This window comes from Lutjanus erythropterus, chromosome 7, assembly GCF_056507025.1.
Source record: "Lutjanus erythropterus isolate fLutEry1 chromosome 7, fLutEry1.hap2, whole genome shotgun sequence".
Lineage (NCBI taxonomy): Eukaryota > Metazoa > Chordata > Actinopteri > Lutjaniformes > Lutjanidae > Lutjanus > Lutjanus erythropterus.
The window spans coordinates 7,325,469-7,342,929 of record NC_139323.1 but is presented as its reverse complement, the minus strand read 5'-3'; the positions used below and the strand labels follow the sequence as shown (position 1 = coordinate 7,342,929).

The 17,461-nt window shown below is 38.1% G+C and overlaps 1 protein-coding gene across 2 annotated transcripts; it reads right to left on the bottom strand.

The window, feature by feature from the left end:
• Window positions 1–5,084: 5,084 nt before the first annotated feature.
• On the bottom strand, window positions 5,085–15,784 carry znf644b (zinc finger protein 644b). Of its 2 annotated transcripts, none has more exons than XM_084722122.1 (5): window positions 13,129–15,784; window positions 11,283–11,822; window positions 7,920–8,033; window positions 7,655–7,751; window positions 5,085–6,500 (listed from the first exon to the last, which is right to left on the bottom strand). In XM_084722122.1, the coding sequence occupies exons 1-5, from the start codon at window positions 15,782–15,784 to the stop codon at window positions 6,323–6,325; spliced, it is 3,585 nt and encodes a 1,194-aa protein (XP_084578248.1). In that variant the 3' UTR covers window positions 5,085–6,322. The 2 variants fall into 2 exon arrangements, with proteins under 2 accessions (XP_084578248.1, XP_084578250.1); XM_084722124.1 differs by having other exon boundaries at window positions 7,655–7,745.
• Window positions 15,785–17,461: the final 1,677 nt, after the last annotated feature.

The window sequence follows — 17,461 nt, the reverse complement described above, 5'->3', positions numbered from 1 at the left end:
TTCAACCAGATTAATTAGTTTAAATTAAAATTATGTTGGCCTAAACTTTAAACTAGCTTTAACTTAAGAAAGATGGAAATGAATGCCTTTTTGAGATACACTGAGCAAGAACCTTGTAGAAAGTCAACAGACCTGTTCATTATTTTTTTCACCAGTTGATCTATTAAAAGAGTCTACTAGTTGTTGCCAGGCAGTCTCATTTTTTCTTTATTGTGCTGTTGTCAGTTTTTTTAATCTTCATTTTTTTGGCCATATTGCTCCATTAATTCAGCCAGCTAGTCTTTCTCAAAGGAGGAGAAATAAGAGCCTCTGCTGAGTCATCACAAGTAGGCTGACTAACTTTTTAGCTAGTTAGCAAACAATGCAATGTTTTATAAACTAGCTAACCCAGCTAGCAAACAGAGTTGCATTTTGCTAACTTTTTTAACCAGCTATAAAACAATGCAGCTCTTTGTTAACTTTGTAGTCAGCTAGCAAGAAATGTTTTGTTTTGTTTTGTTTTGTTAACATTTAATCTAGCTAGCAAACAATGTAACATCTTAACTTTTTAGCTAGCTAACAAACAATGTACCATTCTGTTAACCTTTTAGCTAGCTAGCAAACATCTTTTAGGTAACTAGCTAGCAGTGTATTGTCTGAAACCTTTAGCTAGCTAGCAAACAAGGCAACATTCTGTTAACCTTTTAGCTAGCTAGCAAACGATTCGTCTGAACTTTTCAGCTAGCTAGCAAACAATGTTTTGTTAACTTTTTAGCTTGTTAGCAATTAACAATGTATCATTTTGTTCAGGAATACAGAGAAGCAGGAAGTCTTTTCCTTGTCTTTTAAACTCAGATTTACTAAACTGAGATTAGTGTGTAATTGTACAACAGAGCTATGCTTAATTTTGAATCTCATTTTGAACCTAGTTTTGCTAAACTCTGCTTAGAACCAATCTTAAATTAAATTAAATTAAATTAAATTAAACTAAATTAGTTGGTGCAACCTGTTCTAAGAATCTAAATTATACTTCACTGGCTGATAACCAAACACACTAAAAACAAACAAACAAAAAACAAGCAAACACAAAAAATGGCTAATTCAAGGTTTTCTGATCTTTCGTCCCATTTAATTTGCTAAATCAATGGCAAGTGTTGCCTCTGAATAAAACACAGGGTTTGTCTGTTTTGTGCGTACATGGATTGGCGTTTGCAGTTTTAATGGAGCAATCTCCAGAGAGGAGGCCCCTTTGATACCCATGGCAATGATAAGCATGCATTGGCTGCCTACCATTGGACCCCCATGGCAGATGGTGAGTGAGGGTCCTGCAACAACACATTTCTTTCTGTCAGCCTTGTCCCTCTCTCTCTCCCTCTCTCTCTCTTCAGCCAGTGGAATAATGAAAAGCCCAATTCTGGTCATGGCTAACTCAATCTCATTATAATCTCTCCTTTTTTATTCATTCGGCCCCTTGGGATGCTGTCTGCCAGCGATGTGGCTTTCAACCTCCAGAGAGAACATCTTTTGAAACAGCCAGGAGACCTAATGAAGTCACAGAGTGGCACAATTATTTCCCAAAGAAGGAGCATTAATGTACTTCAAAATTCCCTCCGGAGAAGCATGATGACAATTGGTTTGTACAGCTTTGATCGCTGCTTTAAATACTGCCCAAGATAAACTGCAGGGTTAGCCCCCTTTGCCACTGGTAAGTAGAAAACCCAGAAGTGGCTATCAAGCACCGGATACATCAAATACTCAGCCTGCAACGCTAAAAACTGGAGTTTAAAATAGCACATAGCCCTAAAATTACTTTCTGTTGGGAATAATGGTGCAAAATCACTGAAATGTGCATGTTTTGCCTAAAAGGATGGTGAGAAATAACAGGGGCCTGTCTGTTGTGGCCAGGGATTGGTCCATAATCACAGAACACAACTTCAACACTAGAACAGCCAAGGCACTCATTTGAACTGTATTCATAAAAAACAATGCTGGTACCTGACTTTTCCTAAAAGTGTCTGTATTTTCATTTAAAATGTTTATATATATATATATGTATATATATATCATCATCATTTTTACTTATTCAACCATAGGCGGTTATACTGACAACATGGAAACTGCTGCTGTTATAGTAGTACTTTTTACACAGTTTACACATGGTCCTGATTTCCAATTTCCTGACATTAAAATGTAAAAAATAAATAAATAAATAATTAGACTCAACCAAAAATAAAATAGGGGAGACCAGGGACAGTTGAAAAACTTTTTGTTTCAGCACCAACTACTCACTGATGTTTTGCATTAAAAGCTCTAAGATTCTAAAACAAAGTACCCTTACTTACTACAAATACAGTAGTAATGTTTACAACTTTTTTGGTTTTATTTTTACACTCATTTCCAGCCTTTTTCCACAGGCTAATCATTACAGTTTACTACACACCATGTCATGCACATTAATAAATATATAAATACATTTTGCAAAATTTACATTTTGTTGTTCTTTCATTAAAAAAAAAAAATAAACCAACAGATTAAATACATTAATCTCTTAGTCTGGTATTTATTATCAGAGATAATAGAGTTTGGAAGTCAAATGTCAAAATGATGCTTATGACCAGTCTAGTTTGTTCAACTCCAAATGCTGCTAAAAGTTTTCTGTGCTCTGTGAACACTGCAATTTATTAAACTCAGTTTTCACCCCAAATATTCCAGTATTGTTGCTGTTGATCTGGGCTGTCATCACAGATTACAACAGATTACATGGACAAAATACCAAAAATACATGGACAATTTAAACTGTCTTCCATAAAACCCAGCAGGACTTCATCTTTTCCATTCATGATGCAGAGATATTTATTGAATCTTTACTGTGTGTAAAACCACAGATCACATAACTAAAAATTAGGGATGCACAATAATATCAGCACGTCATCAGTGTCTGCCAATAAAGGCTTTAAAATTAAACATTACATCAGCCCAAAATGAACATTTCTGCTGATGAGACAGGTCGATAAGATGATGCTTTGAGTATTCACACATGATGTGAGGTCGAGTGTTGCTCAGCATCCATAGCATACAAGGAAGAGCTAAATCACATTCCTTTAACACTAAAAGGCACCAGCAAAAAACCTGTCCAAAAACCCAACCTGTCAGCAGAATACATGGAAACAATCACAATCCATTGAGATGGAAATATGAATTATTTTAATACAGATACAGCCAAACTAAGCATATAATATAATATACTGAGATCATGAAATGCTGTTCAGATTCTATGAGGAAGCTGTGGACAAACCTGTCACAACTGACATCACAAATAATGCTTTAGAATATTTGGCTGATTAGGAATAATTCAGTGATACATTGTATCATGCAAGTTTATTGTTAATGTCACTGATTTCTATACAAACATTTACTACAAAAAGTTGTATTAGAATCTAATACTAAGTCTAAAGTCTAAAAACTATCAAGCCTGAGTAGAGAATAAACATTTATTTTATAGAAATATTTAATAATTTAACATCTTGTACTGTAGGTTATGGAGCATTGCAGGTCTACAATTTTTAAATATTCAGAGTAACAAGCTTATTTATTACAAGAAAAAGATAATATATAAAATAGCTAAAATGGCATTTGGTCATTAATGCTAAATATTTATTTGATTGATGTACATCTACAGTTCAATTCTTTTTTCTTACATTACAATCAAAACAATGTGAAAAACTATCATGGGCCAACCTTACTGAAAACAATATATACATTCATATTCACTCAATACAGACTCTGCAGTACATATGGTCATATTTCTGTCTAATATAGACCTTTAAACAAAAAGAAAGTATCGAAACTGTGAAGTGTGAGTTCTTTTGGCAATGGGTTTAAACCAGAACACAGACTGTAGGGGCTAAAATGGGAGTCAAAGGAGAACAAGCTGTAGCCATCTTTAAGAACATCTGATGTGATGTACACACAGAACGAAAATACAAACCGAAAATGGGGGGGGGGGGTGGAAACGCACAGGGAAAAAGACAAAGTGCTATATTCCAGTGAAAGACCCTGGAAAACATTCAGATCAATTCAAACATCACTTCAAAATGATATGTCATCTTTGCACATTGCATAGCTCGTTTTCCTGTCTGTGTGGACCGGTCTCTGCTGCCCTGCAAAACAAGCACCAAGTTTACAAGCTGTAAACAAGTTTGGAGAACAGACACTCCGCAAGACTTTAAAACTAATAATATATCCATTACATCATTCATTATACCAATGTAACAATAATGGTCAATTTAGCAATAATAAATATGCTCTGTCCAGTTTAACTTTCAAAATAAAAGTCTTGGGTGGGTTTAGGCACCAAACCTAATTGGTTAGATTCAGGAAAAGATTGTGGTTTAGGTTAAAATGAAATTATTCTTTAAGATAATCAACAATGACGATTAGCCTCACATGAGAAGTGAACCCCAGTGTCCTGGGTAAAAGTCCTGACCCACCCATCCACCCTGACTTCCTCTTTATGAGGACTTTCTCACTCTTTATTTTTTTAATATATTTTATTATACATATATTTATGAAAAAAAATCACAAAATCTGTGTCCATGTAGCAGAACCTACAGTTTACATGTTACTATTTCATGAGCTGATTATGGACATGCAAGTGTTCAGCACCAGTGATCTTTAAGCATGGTGTCACTAATTACCTCACATTCTTTCAGCTATTTCACACTGCATGCAGCACGTTGCAGCAGGTCAAGCTGCATGTCATTTTACACAGACTCCTTTAGGACCCACAGAACCAACTCTGTTTATGTGCCCACAAACTACCGTACAACAAGTGGAAGAGAAGTAAAGACCTCTTCATCTTTCTCCGCCTCGACTCGTCTTTCCTCATCAATTTCTGAACTATATTAACTCAACTTTGGGAAGACAACTAACAGGATGTGTTGTGAGTGAGCCGCACTTTGCTGAAGCAAACCTCGCAACCTGAAGAGGGAGTCCCAAAGTCTTGGCCAAAAAAGGTGAATGATATCACAAATCTAATCCGATCAAGTATACAACAGTTTTATACTTTCAAATCCAACCAGTACTTGGATTAATAAGACAGGAAAAGTAAATCATGTTAACTTTCAGCTGGTAAAAATACATGAAACACACATATAATTAATAAACATCACATAATGTGCAGAACATCATTTTAAAGCAGTCTTATATGTGTTTAAACACTATTTTGCAGGCTTGCAGCATGCAGCAAAAATAGAATTCTTTTCTACATTCACTGTATCCTGCAGCAGCTGCAGCGTGCTACATTCATACCTGGTGTAAATACACACAACCATTCTAATTAGCAGCAGACGTACAGCGGTTGTGCTGCATACGTGCTGCATGCAGTGTAAAATGGCAGCACCTCAACAACAACACAACCTATTTTGGTTACAACTATTCTGAAGCACAGAGCTGCCACAATGAGAAAAATAATTCCAACAATATGTTGTTATAACTGGAGTTTTCTCATTATAAAAAGATGCTATCGTGGCTATGATGAGAGCCGGATTTCAGAAATTACACTGATGGCTGAAGGATAAACAGAAGAATAATGACAGAACGAGCTGTCCCAACATAAGGCAACATCTTGAATGTGACTTTGATTAAGAGAGATGCTCTCTGATACAGGCACAGAGAGGTGAAATCCTTCAAAGCATCCACACACTAATGACAGCCCTGCGTACACTGCTTAACAAGATCTTATTTTATGTTGGCTCGACAAGAAAGTGAGACATGAGCTTAACTGAAATGCTCGGGCTCATGTGTTCTGCTAACATAGGAGTGACACTGCTCTTGAACTTTCGTCTTGTTTTGACAAAAAGTATAAAAAGAAAAAAGATATTGAGAAATGTTTCTTTTCATAAGGAGAAAGTTTTCTGTTTATGACATAAAAAGTTGCAAGGAATTCAAATATTTGGATATTGTCTTCATTTTATAATGAAAACATTTCTCATTATAAGAAAACGTTGTGTCATAATAACAAGGCACTTTTCAAATCATGACTAACAGAGAAGCACGTTTTTCTAACTATGGCAGTTCTGCACTGCCAGGCCAGCTTATATTGAAGAAGGAAATCCTCTAAGTTGCATTGGCTAAGTTGATAAGGCAAAGCTTAGCATTAAAACACCATATAATAAAGTTTTTGATAATATATACGGTATTATTAATATACTAGTGGTTTGGAATAACTATCATATATTTCTATACACAGTAACAGGACTAATCTAAAACTATGTATTGATTATATACAGAAACTGTGTGCAAATTCAGGCAACTGGAAGGTCTAAATGACTATAATAAAACTCTACTCAAGATCTGGCTGCTCACCAGACATGCTTATTTTTATTTTGTGATGAAGACCCAAAATCTCGACCATCCCTGTCCCTGAGTGGGGCACACTGATGTGCAGAAGGTGTCTCTGTAAATGCTTGATCCAATCTTCCTGGATAGACAGGGGACCCTGGAAGACTAGGTCACAGAACCTGCAGAAAGATGAGGAGAAAACAGTGTTTCTAGAGTTAATGCGCAACCACTTTTTTTGATTGAAATAAGATGTCTCCAGCACCTGCGTTACATATTCCGTATGAATACGGACTGGTCAGGTTAGTCAGGTGTCCAATTAAGTGGTCTCCAAAGCACCTATGGACCTTATACCTCAGTGGTCACTCCTGCCCTTGTGATATATATGATCCCATGTGAACCATATTTGAGGTTAATATGGGAGGAATAGGTGTGTCCCTCTCAGAAGAGACAGATGAGGGGTGCGGGACGAATGCAGTGGGGTTAGGCTTCTCTAATGCCGTGTTTTCACTGCATGGTACTGCTCTGCTCGACTCAACTCAACGTGACAGTCTTTTGGAAATATTGATGCTGGGTGAAACTGCTGTGGCATCGTCTTTGTTGAGATCCTTTCATCAGCAACCAAACAGAGGAATGTCGGTACTTCGTCAATTGACCACGGTGTAGTGTTAAAGTTTCAATTGTTTTGAAAATTTGGTATGCAGGATGTCCATGTTGCACAAGTGATGACTGTAGTGACGATTTTCTCTGACCAATCAGTGGTCAGGTACTAGCCACAACTTTTGGCAACTGAAAACCAAAAAAGAGTTGAGTCAAACTGAGCCATGCCATGCAGTGGAAACATGGCTGTTCCAGGAGAAGTTCCAGGGAAACCACCAGTTTAATGAGGGTTTATTGACAGAGTAGCTCAGGTCTCACATTGAATTGGAAATCTGTCTGTCACAGTTTCATATAGGAATGGGGGACAGACAATCTCATTTCTGCAGCACCTTATCTGAGATGGGAACTGGAGTGCTTCTTAAGACTGACCGGGAAGTCCATCACTGTTTTGCCCTTTTCCAAACAGTTTCTAAGGACGACTTCCCACGTAGTTCTATGTAACAAACAATTTGGCGTGTCAGGTTAAGTGGTATCTATTCTTTAAGATTTCTCAGGTGGTCCAAGATAAGGAATGCCAACTGGTCAGTTTTGATTGGCATGCTGACTCCAGTATGCGTCTATTCATCTATTTAATTTATGGCCTCTATATGAAATATGTATCAGGGCAGAGAGCGCCCTCACTTCACTCTTCACAATGAGACTCATGGTTACATATGTTACCTTGCAATCTATGTACCTGCAGGTGAGTGTGTATATCTCAGCATTCAGGGAGGGTAAAACCTTCTTTTTAAGCCCAGGCCTTGGTCTTGGCTTCTTCTGTTTATAATCTTCGCCTAAAAAGACAAAACACTGCACAGCTTTATCCAAGGGATTGTATTAAGTTATCACTGACAAGAGGCATAAATAAATAACATCAAAGCCAACTATTATTCACTACTGACTTGATGTTGACTAGACTAGTCAAGTAAGTAAGACGTGTGTTGGGATATACTTAAACTTACCTGGTCCTTCAAAAATGCCCATCCTCTTCCTGTGTGCATAGGCTCGAAGATGATCAGGAAGTCCTGGGAAGGTGCTGTTACACTGAATACAAATCTTATTTGAATCACAATCCCCTGAAAGATAGAATATTCAAAAAATGAAATTAAACTCAAAAGGATCAAGCCATTTAGGCTGAAATTATGTGATTACATTTTCCATTTGCTTAATCTTTAAGCTTTAATGGGAATTTTGATTGGATGATGTTCACTTTAATACTCACATTTATGTCTCAAATCAAGGTTTAAGATCATCAGAAGTTAGATAGTGTTGTATTTAAGGAGAAAAGCACTGTCGGGTAGTGTTTGAGTTCATGCAGTAATTTTATTATCAAGCAAAACTGTTACTCCCAATGTGCTCTAAAGCCTTCTTCCACCTGGTTTCATTCTAAGCATCTGATTTGCACTTTCCTGTTTGAAAAGTGTTACTGGTGAAGTTTAACACAATTTTGTGTCTTCAGGGGGGCTATTTTCACATACACCACCTCACGAGAGTCACGGAGGATTCATAAACTACACAGAAAAAAAAAAAAATCACAGATCTGTTAGTCCTATGACAGAAAGCTGGCAATGACACCGCTGTGCACCATATTCAGATGGCTGAGTAGCTATCCCAAAAGATCCTCCAAAATTAAAAACAGCCTTTTTTACTTTTCATATGAATTTTACCTTACCTTTACCTTACCTTAATTTTACCTAAGAACAATCTCCCACTGAGCACAAAATATCAACAGAAAGAAGAGAAACAGCGAGCAAAAACTGAAGTGATAAAACAACATGAACTACAGCTGAGTGATGAAAATTAACACCCTAATGGTATACTAAAAAATATAATCTAAATCAGATATCAGGATAGGACACACACAGCAGAAAGCCATGAGAATACTGTGAGAAAACTGCAGCTGCCACTTTATATCTGCAAGCACCATACCATTCAGTTTAAAACAGAACTCAGCAAAGAGCGATTTTAAACCTTCACCAACATCTTTTTCAGTACCTGACTGAAAGTTTGATTTGGACAGACATTAAACAAAATTCTGTAAACATGGATGATGAGCTTCCAACTAAACATCAAGAGGATCTCATGATTTTTTAATATCAACTTCAAAAGCTTATCTCTACTGTATTTGTGTTTTTTTCCACAAATTAAATGATTATGAACTATTGTCACGTTGTTTAACTGGCTTCTATTGCAGTATGTGGATATCTGTAAAGAGATGCTGAAAATCTGTAATAAAATATTGATAATAATCAGAGGACTGAATGTAGCACCTGCACAATACACAGTGGACCTTTCTACCATCAAAAAATCTAAATATTGTCCCCAGTGTTAATAAAGAAAATATACAGGGAGTTTGATTCTACCTGCACTTATTTTGCATTGGCGACGTTTGTCTCTGCACACACAATATATCGTATTCTTATGCCAATTACTAAAAGTCATTATGGTGACCAAAATCCAAGCTCATATGAAGAATATGGGTCAGTTTACCAAGAAGAACTCATGAGGACTGGAATAAATAACATGTCAATAATAATATAGCAGCTTATACAAATATTCTGTGAACCCCACAAACATTAGCCAATAATAAAAAATACACCTGCCGGTGCAAAATACATGTTTTGCACATTTTGTATAGGAATAACACCTGAATGATCCAGCTGGGTAGCAATTTACATTAAAGGGACAGTTCACCCCAAAATCAAAAATGCATATTTTTCCTCTTCCTATTTATCCATTTAGATTATTTTGGTGTGAGATGCTGAATTCCAGTGGATTCTACTGTAGAAAGAAAATAGTTCCTACATGAAACTGACAAGAGTGTCTGTGGATTATCTTGAGTAACTGAGACACTGGTGTTGAATTTTTCTAATGTATTCTTTTCTGTGCTTTGGGCACCACCAACAAAGTGCCATTTAGCCCCATTATATTGGAGAGAAAGCAGACATCTCTATGCCTCATATCTCAAAAACTCTGCAACTCACACCAGAACTATCTTCATGGATAAACAGCACTACAGGCAAGAGGAAAAATGTGCATTTTTGATTGCGAGGTGAACTATCCCTTTAAAGTGTAACTGCAACCCCAGGGCTGAGACTAACTCTACCCACTGCATAATTTTGAAAAATTCCAAAAAGTGGGCAGGGGGCTGAGAACGGGGGGATGGGGTGGGGTGCACAGGACACCCAGGCTAGGGTGCCAGCAGACTCTGTGTCCGTGTTGATACAAACAGAGTCTCTTTTAAGACGAAGGGTGAGAGGCATGTCTTTGAAATGCATCGTATGTTTTGGGGGTGGTTTTGCCAAATTTTTACAGATTACGCACACATAATAAATTCTGACCTTTTCCCAAGTTTTTAAAATTTATTTGATTCTGTACCTCCTACTGTCAAATTATACTTGCAGAGGCTTGAAACATGCTGAAAATGCTTTGGAAGTAATGTAAGTTACCGTATATGTACAGTGCTATTAATGGCTTAAAACATGTAAAACCACACCAATGACCTTTCAACACTAGAGCAGCAAAAGTGGTCATTCTGACCTTTTCAAATTAATATATGCAATATGTCTGTTGAAATACAAAAAAAATTAAAAAATACAATGCTGCTGGTACCTGACCTTCGCTAAATTTGTCTGTATTTTCAATTGAAATGTTTTTTCAAATATAAATTACACAAACAGGAGGTAATTTTTACATATTTCGTCCATAGGCGGTCATACTGACCACACAGAAGTTACCACTGTTACATTGTTACTTTCTGCACAACTCGAGATGCATCTTGGTTGCTTAGCAACAATCACCGAATCAATAAAACATAACAAGTAGTCTCAATTTTCAATTTCCCCACATTAAAATACAAATAATTCATTAATTATTAAATTATTAATTAAAATAAAGTAGCGGAGACCAGGGATGTTTATAACATTTTTTGTCTCAGCACCTATAACTTTGTGTTAAAGCTTTCAAATTTTAAAATAAAGTACCCTTACTTATTTCAATATTATGATTGTTAAAATAACATGTTTCTAATCTTATAAAAAACATTTAATTGTTACTCGCTCTGAGTAATTCAAGACTGATTTAAAATTTGAATCAGATCACTGATGGATATTATCCTAAAACATAGATTAATTTTTTTATTTTTTTTTTTTACAAAATTTACATTTTGGTGTTAATTTTTTAAAAGATAAACCTTATACAGAATAAATAATCTCTTAATCTGGTATTTATCATAAGAGATAATCGAGTTTGGAAGTCAAAGGTCATTCTTATGGAATTCTAACTGTTGGAATATACAATCAAGCCTCGTTCATGAGACACCATACCATGAGCACTGGTCATCTGACTGTCCTCCATGTAATCTTTGGTCGAATCACGGAGCTTCTTGCTTGCATAGTCTTCCTCCACACTTTCCTGCCTCATCTTGAGCAGTTCAACTAAAGTGCTCGAGGAGGCCTCGGTGAATCTTTGTGCTTCTGGAAGCCTCTTGCTTTCGGAGAAGTCCTCTGGCTCTTGTTTTGGTACAAAGCCGTCCAACACGGGATGCAGACTCCTCATCTTGTACTGTTTTTTTACTGGGATGCCCGTACGCATGAGGACAAGGCCGTTACTGCTGATCAGCTTCTGCGGGACAAAAGATCGTGAAGGGAGCTGGCTCTTGTTGAGGACTTGGAGGATGTTCTGATGTTCCTTTTTGTCCTGCAGCAGTTCGTTTAGGATGCACAGCGGGGACTTACTGGTGCTCGTAAAACTTCTACCGATTCGTTTCAGATGTCCCCTCACATGGTTGGAGAGACCGGTCTTTGTATCAAACCAACCCCAGCACAGGGGACACGTGAGCTCTCCTTGGGTTTCTGGCTTAACAGCTGTAACATCAGATACAGTTTGTCATTAAAATTTAAATGAGAGAACAAAAACACTTGGTTAAGGTTAAAGATTGTGGTTACGATTACAAACCAGTTATACAGCCATGCTAGCAGCTCTGTGAGGCTGTACTTTAGTACAGCAGTGCGTTAAGCAAATGACGGCAAGCTAACATGCTCACAGTGACAACACTAATGCATTGATCAGCATTATAATGTCTACCATGTTCACCTTTAGTTTAGCCTGTTAGCATTATAATATTTGCCAATTAGCACTAAACACATAGTAGATCTGAGGCTGATGAAATGTCTTTAGTTTTGCAGGTCATTAGCCAAATCAAAAAATTTGACCTGATGACAGAAGGTGTTGCCAGAGTTAGTTCAATTCATCCTGTTGGGACCATAAATGTTTGTACTAAATGTCATAAAAATCCATACAAAATTTGTCAAGACTGATCAATTTGTCGACCAATCAGAGGCTGTGTGGGCATGTGTGGCAGCTCTGATCTCAAAGTCACTGCACAGTAGAAAAACATGAGATTTACTACTTACTTCACCTTTATTTTTAGATTTTTATTTCTATTGCATTGACTATTTCACTTTTCATAATGCATTTATTATGTGCATTATAATAAGACAATGTTTCATAATAAAGTGGTTGAATATTTAACACTATTAATATATTTTACTATCTGTAATGTTTTTATATGAAAAAACTTACAATGCACAAATGAAAAAAAATCTACTATGTGTTAGGTCACACCTTGACTTGCATAGCTCCCTTCTGATTGGGTCATATGAGAAAAAAAACTGAAAGGTTGCTAAATGTGGAGCCGTGAAAACAATTTCACCAAATAATTTTTTGCAAATATATTTCATGATGTGCCTGTTAAAAGGTTTAAGGACATTTTGTGGGATTTAGTGACACCTAGCAGTACGGTTGTAGATCGTAACCAACTGAAGACCTGAACACTCGCCTCACCCTCCCTTTCCAAACGTGTTGGAGGACTTATGTGAACAGCTGTATCTAGAGCCAGTGTTTGATTTGTCCTTTATGGGCTGCTGTAGAAACATGGCGGTGTAACATGTGGCCTTCTTAGAAGAGTACCCACACCTTCTGTAGATATAAATGACTCATTCTAAGGTAACAAACACTCAACAATTCTGAAATGATACTTATGAATATTATATACAATTTCGACCATTTTCTACCATATTCTGCCAATATATCCCAATAAATCTTACACACTGGACCTTTAAGTTCTTGATGTTTAATTGGCTATGACATCAGTTGAACTAATACTTGTACCTTTTCTCATTTTCCGTGTGCCGCAGGGAATCCTTCTGCGTATCCGTGGCTGATGGTCCCGTAACGCCACTTGCTCCGGTGAAACCATGTGGCGAGCGTTATAGCTCAAGCCCACTCGGTGTAGGTGCCCCCGAACGTGATTGGACAGACCCACTCCAGACTCGAACATGGCGGGGCAGTACGGACAGGGCTTGTGTTCTACCCCCGGCGTGGGGAAAACATCAAAGCCGGCCCTCGCAGAAGTACAAGGCGACTCTGGGGAACCATTGCACACTGTAGTTTCAATGTACTCCTCCTTGATTACGAGCTGCTCTATGTCACTGCAGTCTTCATCTCCATCATCTTCATCTTTGAGTGCATGAGGGCTTTGGTCTTTGGCTGAAATCCTCTGCCTCTTTCTGCGATACCTCCGAGCATACGGGTTCCTTTCATTCTCGCTGCTTTCCAAGACTCTGCCTGTAGCTGCGCTGGTGTCATCACTGATGTTACTGCTGCCCTCGCAGCCTTTCTCTAACTCCCCTTCTGCAGAATGTTTCTTAAGCCTCTGGCTAAACCTTGGCGATAGATTACTATTCAAATTGTCGATAGTGTTATGCAAGGGTGTTGACATTTTTCTCATTGATGGAGAGTTTTGCTTTGCTTGCGCTTGTAAACTCCCGCTTGCCCGGTCGTTTTTGCTACCCAGACAGAACATCTGGTCTAATTTAAGATTTCTGGCTGATAGTAAAAAATCACCGGTTGCAGGACAGTTTGCCTGCTTCCAGCTGCCAAAAGCCTCGCAGTCATTGTTGTCAGCGTCTTCTTCCACACAGGTGAGATCAGTTGCCACATCTAATTTTTCTGCAGGTTGTGGGAGTAATTTTCCATGCCTGTCGACCCTCCACAAAGATGGTGAGAGCATGTTTTTGGTGCAGCCAACACGGCACTTAAACTGAGGAGAATTTACAGTTTTGTCAATGGACTTTTGAATGTAAATGCCCCCTTTTTCTCCAAAAATCGACTTAGCTGATAGATGCGGTTTAGACCTGGCAATCTTTTTACAAGCAACCTTTTTATAATTGCCATGGTGTGATCCCTCCAGCTCAGACTGTCTTTCCAATGCTTCTTTGTCTCTGCTCTTGAAAAAAAACATTTTACGCCGAAGCCGGTCCGCTTCCTCTGCATCATTAGTCACTTTCCTGCATTGAGGCTGGTGTGCATTGAGGTGTGCGGCATGCAAGTGTGCTTCAAGTGCCTGCTGTGTGAGTGTAATGTAGTTACACTCCTCGCAGAAGTAGTAGTGCTTGAGATTGTCATGTGTTTTGGCGTGCTGGACAAAGATTTTAGGGCAATTACAACCAAATCCACACTGAGGGCACTGCCTGTCTTCCGATTCAGTGTTTTTGATACCCTTGATTTCCTCCATAAGTTTTTCCAGCCTGTCTTGGTGAATAATGATGTGTCTCATGAGGGAGTTGCTATCACAGAACAAACGCCCACACTCCCTGCATATAAAGGGCTGTGAAACATTCTCACTCTTCACCTGATTATGCTTGCCTAAATGATACATCATATGTCTATGGAAATGTACTTTTTCCTTGAAATTAACTTTGCATATTGTGCATGAAAAGGAAAGTGGATCTTGTTCAACTTGTTCTATCTTCAACTGTTCCACTTTTGGACTAAAATTGTCTTCATCTTCAGGGTCATTTCGCTCATTACAGCCTTCTTGCGCTGTGCTATAAATACAGTGCTCAGAGTCTGAGGCTGTGTTCCTAGAAAGATCTTTGAATGGCACAACAGAATATTTAATATCAGACTGTGTGCCCAAAGAATCTTTGCTGGCAATGTCAACATTTTCAACATCATTACTGCTGCAGAAACAGAAACGTCTGCATGTGTGATTTAAGCTGTTGTTAACCTTTTCCAGAGAGCCTGACATGCTTTGTACGTGTGTATTGTGCTTCATGTCTCTTTGGTGCATCACTTTGGTCTCCAGCCTTCTGTCATTGTGCAAGAATCGCTCTCTCTCTGAATCCCATCTGATTACTCCGGCATCATCATAATCATCCGCGGAGCTTTCTGACCATTCTGCGTCCCGTCGAGATCTTGTTTTCATTGTCTGTTTTGTCAAAGGTTGGCTAATGTGCATTTGCTCCGCATCGTCACCTGACGGCGCCGAATAGGCCAGTTTAGACTCATTCTCCTCCGAGTGAGACAGTGGCGTGTTGACACCTGGCTGTGTGGCCAGTGTTTTTACGGCAGGCCCCGCTGTGTTCTTCCAAGCGTCTGATTGAAGCTCACTAGGTGGTGGCAACACCTCGGGGCTCGTGTCCTTCTCCGCTTGCCACGCGGCGTCCAGGACATTGTTGGATAAAACAGTGCCTTTGTTCAGGACACAGTGTACCTCTGAGGTGGGGTGTGAACCAGGTCCATTAACAAGTGCTCCTGAAGGCAATGAATTGCCTGCATGGGGAACAGCAGGGACACTGCTGTATACAAATGGATTCGGCTGGGTTCCATTTAAAGGGTTTTCGTGTTCATCTGAGGACAGACCTGCAGCATTGTTCTTCAGGGAGAATGTGTGACTCTGTAATGGCTCCTGAGTACGACCTGGGCTGTCAGACACAGATTCCACGTCTTTGTCCTCTTGTGCATTTGGCTCCAGATCAGACATAGTAGCAATGCTTTCTGAAATATAAAAGAAAATGACAAAATAATTAACTGCACTTTATATTTCTAAAACAACAGAATAGAAAGCTTTTGTCACTGCACATTGCACAATGAAATTTGCTGTGCATCTCCTAAAAATGTTGTCTTTACATTCCACAAATACACTCAGACACTCATCAAATAAATATTAAAATCAATAACTATAACTGCAATGATTAATCACTTCAGTCATTTTTTAAGGAAATAATATCCAAATTCTTAGATTATAGCTTCACAAAAGTGATTTTTTTTGTGTGTTTTACTCCTCTGAGACAATAAAAGGTGTTTCTATAGGCTATGGACAAAACAAGACGTTCGAGGACGTCACAATGGGCTTTAGGAAACAATTAAATTCAGTTCAATTTTATTTGTACACCGCCAAATTCTAACAAAATTATCTCAGGGCACTTTTCGAAGAGAGCAGTGCCACACCATGCTCTTTAAAAACCTAACTGAGGTGACTGTGAGGAAAAACAGTCAATATTTCAACATTTTGATCAAGATTTTTCACCATTTTCTGTCATTTTATAGACCAAACAACTAATCAATTGGTCAACAAAAAAAAAAAAAAATCGACAGATTAATCGATAGTAAAAGTAATTGTTAGCTGCAGCCTTAAGTAATAAAACAAGGGTGCATAGTAATAAAAAAGGTGTATTTTCTTAAGCTACTACAGAGCATTCTATCACCACAGAGATGTTATTGCATGTTGTAAACAGTTCTCCAGTTTTTAAACAGCTGTTGTACAGTATTAGACAAGTATTGCACAGTAGTAGACAGGTATTGCACGGTAATGTACAGTTTCCAAGTTTTAGACAGTAGTAGACAGTTCCTCAAGTTTTTGCAATTATTTTACTATGGTAGACAGTTTTTAAAAACTGCTACTGCACATCTCTCATTCCATGGAAAATACTGTTAGTCCTGTGCAGAGGAGTGTTGTGATAGTTTTGGGGGGATGGTTACAGGGAGAAAGTCTCATCACTCAGCTCAAACAAGCAAAGTAAAGCAAGCAGTGTCTTACAAGCATAATGTTTCTTTTATACAAGTGCAGCATTCAACCACCTCAAGACAATTTACTGAAAGAAATGAGTTAAATGTAATTTATAAAATAAAACACTGTTGCACAACAGGTATAATAAATTCATGCTGATAATATAGTGCTGTTAAAAACAGTTTTTTTTTGGCTATTCTCCATAAAATGAAAGTGGTATTATTCTGTGCTGCATTATGATTTTCCAACACCCTCTTCTGCCACCTCTATTCACAACAAACCCTGCTGTTAGCCCTGAATACCCTGGCGAGGATGCTTAATTATGTGAGCGTACCTCTGGGATACAACCTTCCTGCTTCTCCACATAAAGTTCTCAGTCGTCTGCTAAAATTGACCAATTTCCATGGGAACAAAGTACACCTCCAATGAGATCATATTGTGTCTTATCACTCTGTGATGGTGCCAACACAGATCCCAGCATGAGACTGTTGTTACTTGAATCCTGACAAATTGGCAGGCACACAATCTGTCTAAAACACAAACACAGACCCACACAAAGAAAACATATGCCTTACACATACACATACAATAAACCGTTTATTTGTACAAACCTAAAAAAAAAAAGAATGGCTGCGAGTTATTAATCATAAT

What these genes read in the sequence shown, in the direction of transcription:
- znf644b (XM_084722122.1), bottom strand. Translation starts at nt 15,784, where the DNA reads ATGTCTGATCTGGAGCCAAATGCACAAGAGGACAAAGACGTGGAATCT. An exon ending in TCAGATGACCAGTGCTCATG is followed by an intron (nt 8,034 to 11,282) that starts GTATGGTGTCTC and finishes TCTATCTTTCAG; the next exon opens with GGGATTGTGATTCAAATAAG. An exon ending in GGGCATTTTTGAAGGACCAG is followed by an intron (nt 7,752 to 7,919) that starts GTAAGTTTAAGT and finishes TTGTCTTTTTAG; the next exon opens with GCGAAGATTATAAACAGAAG.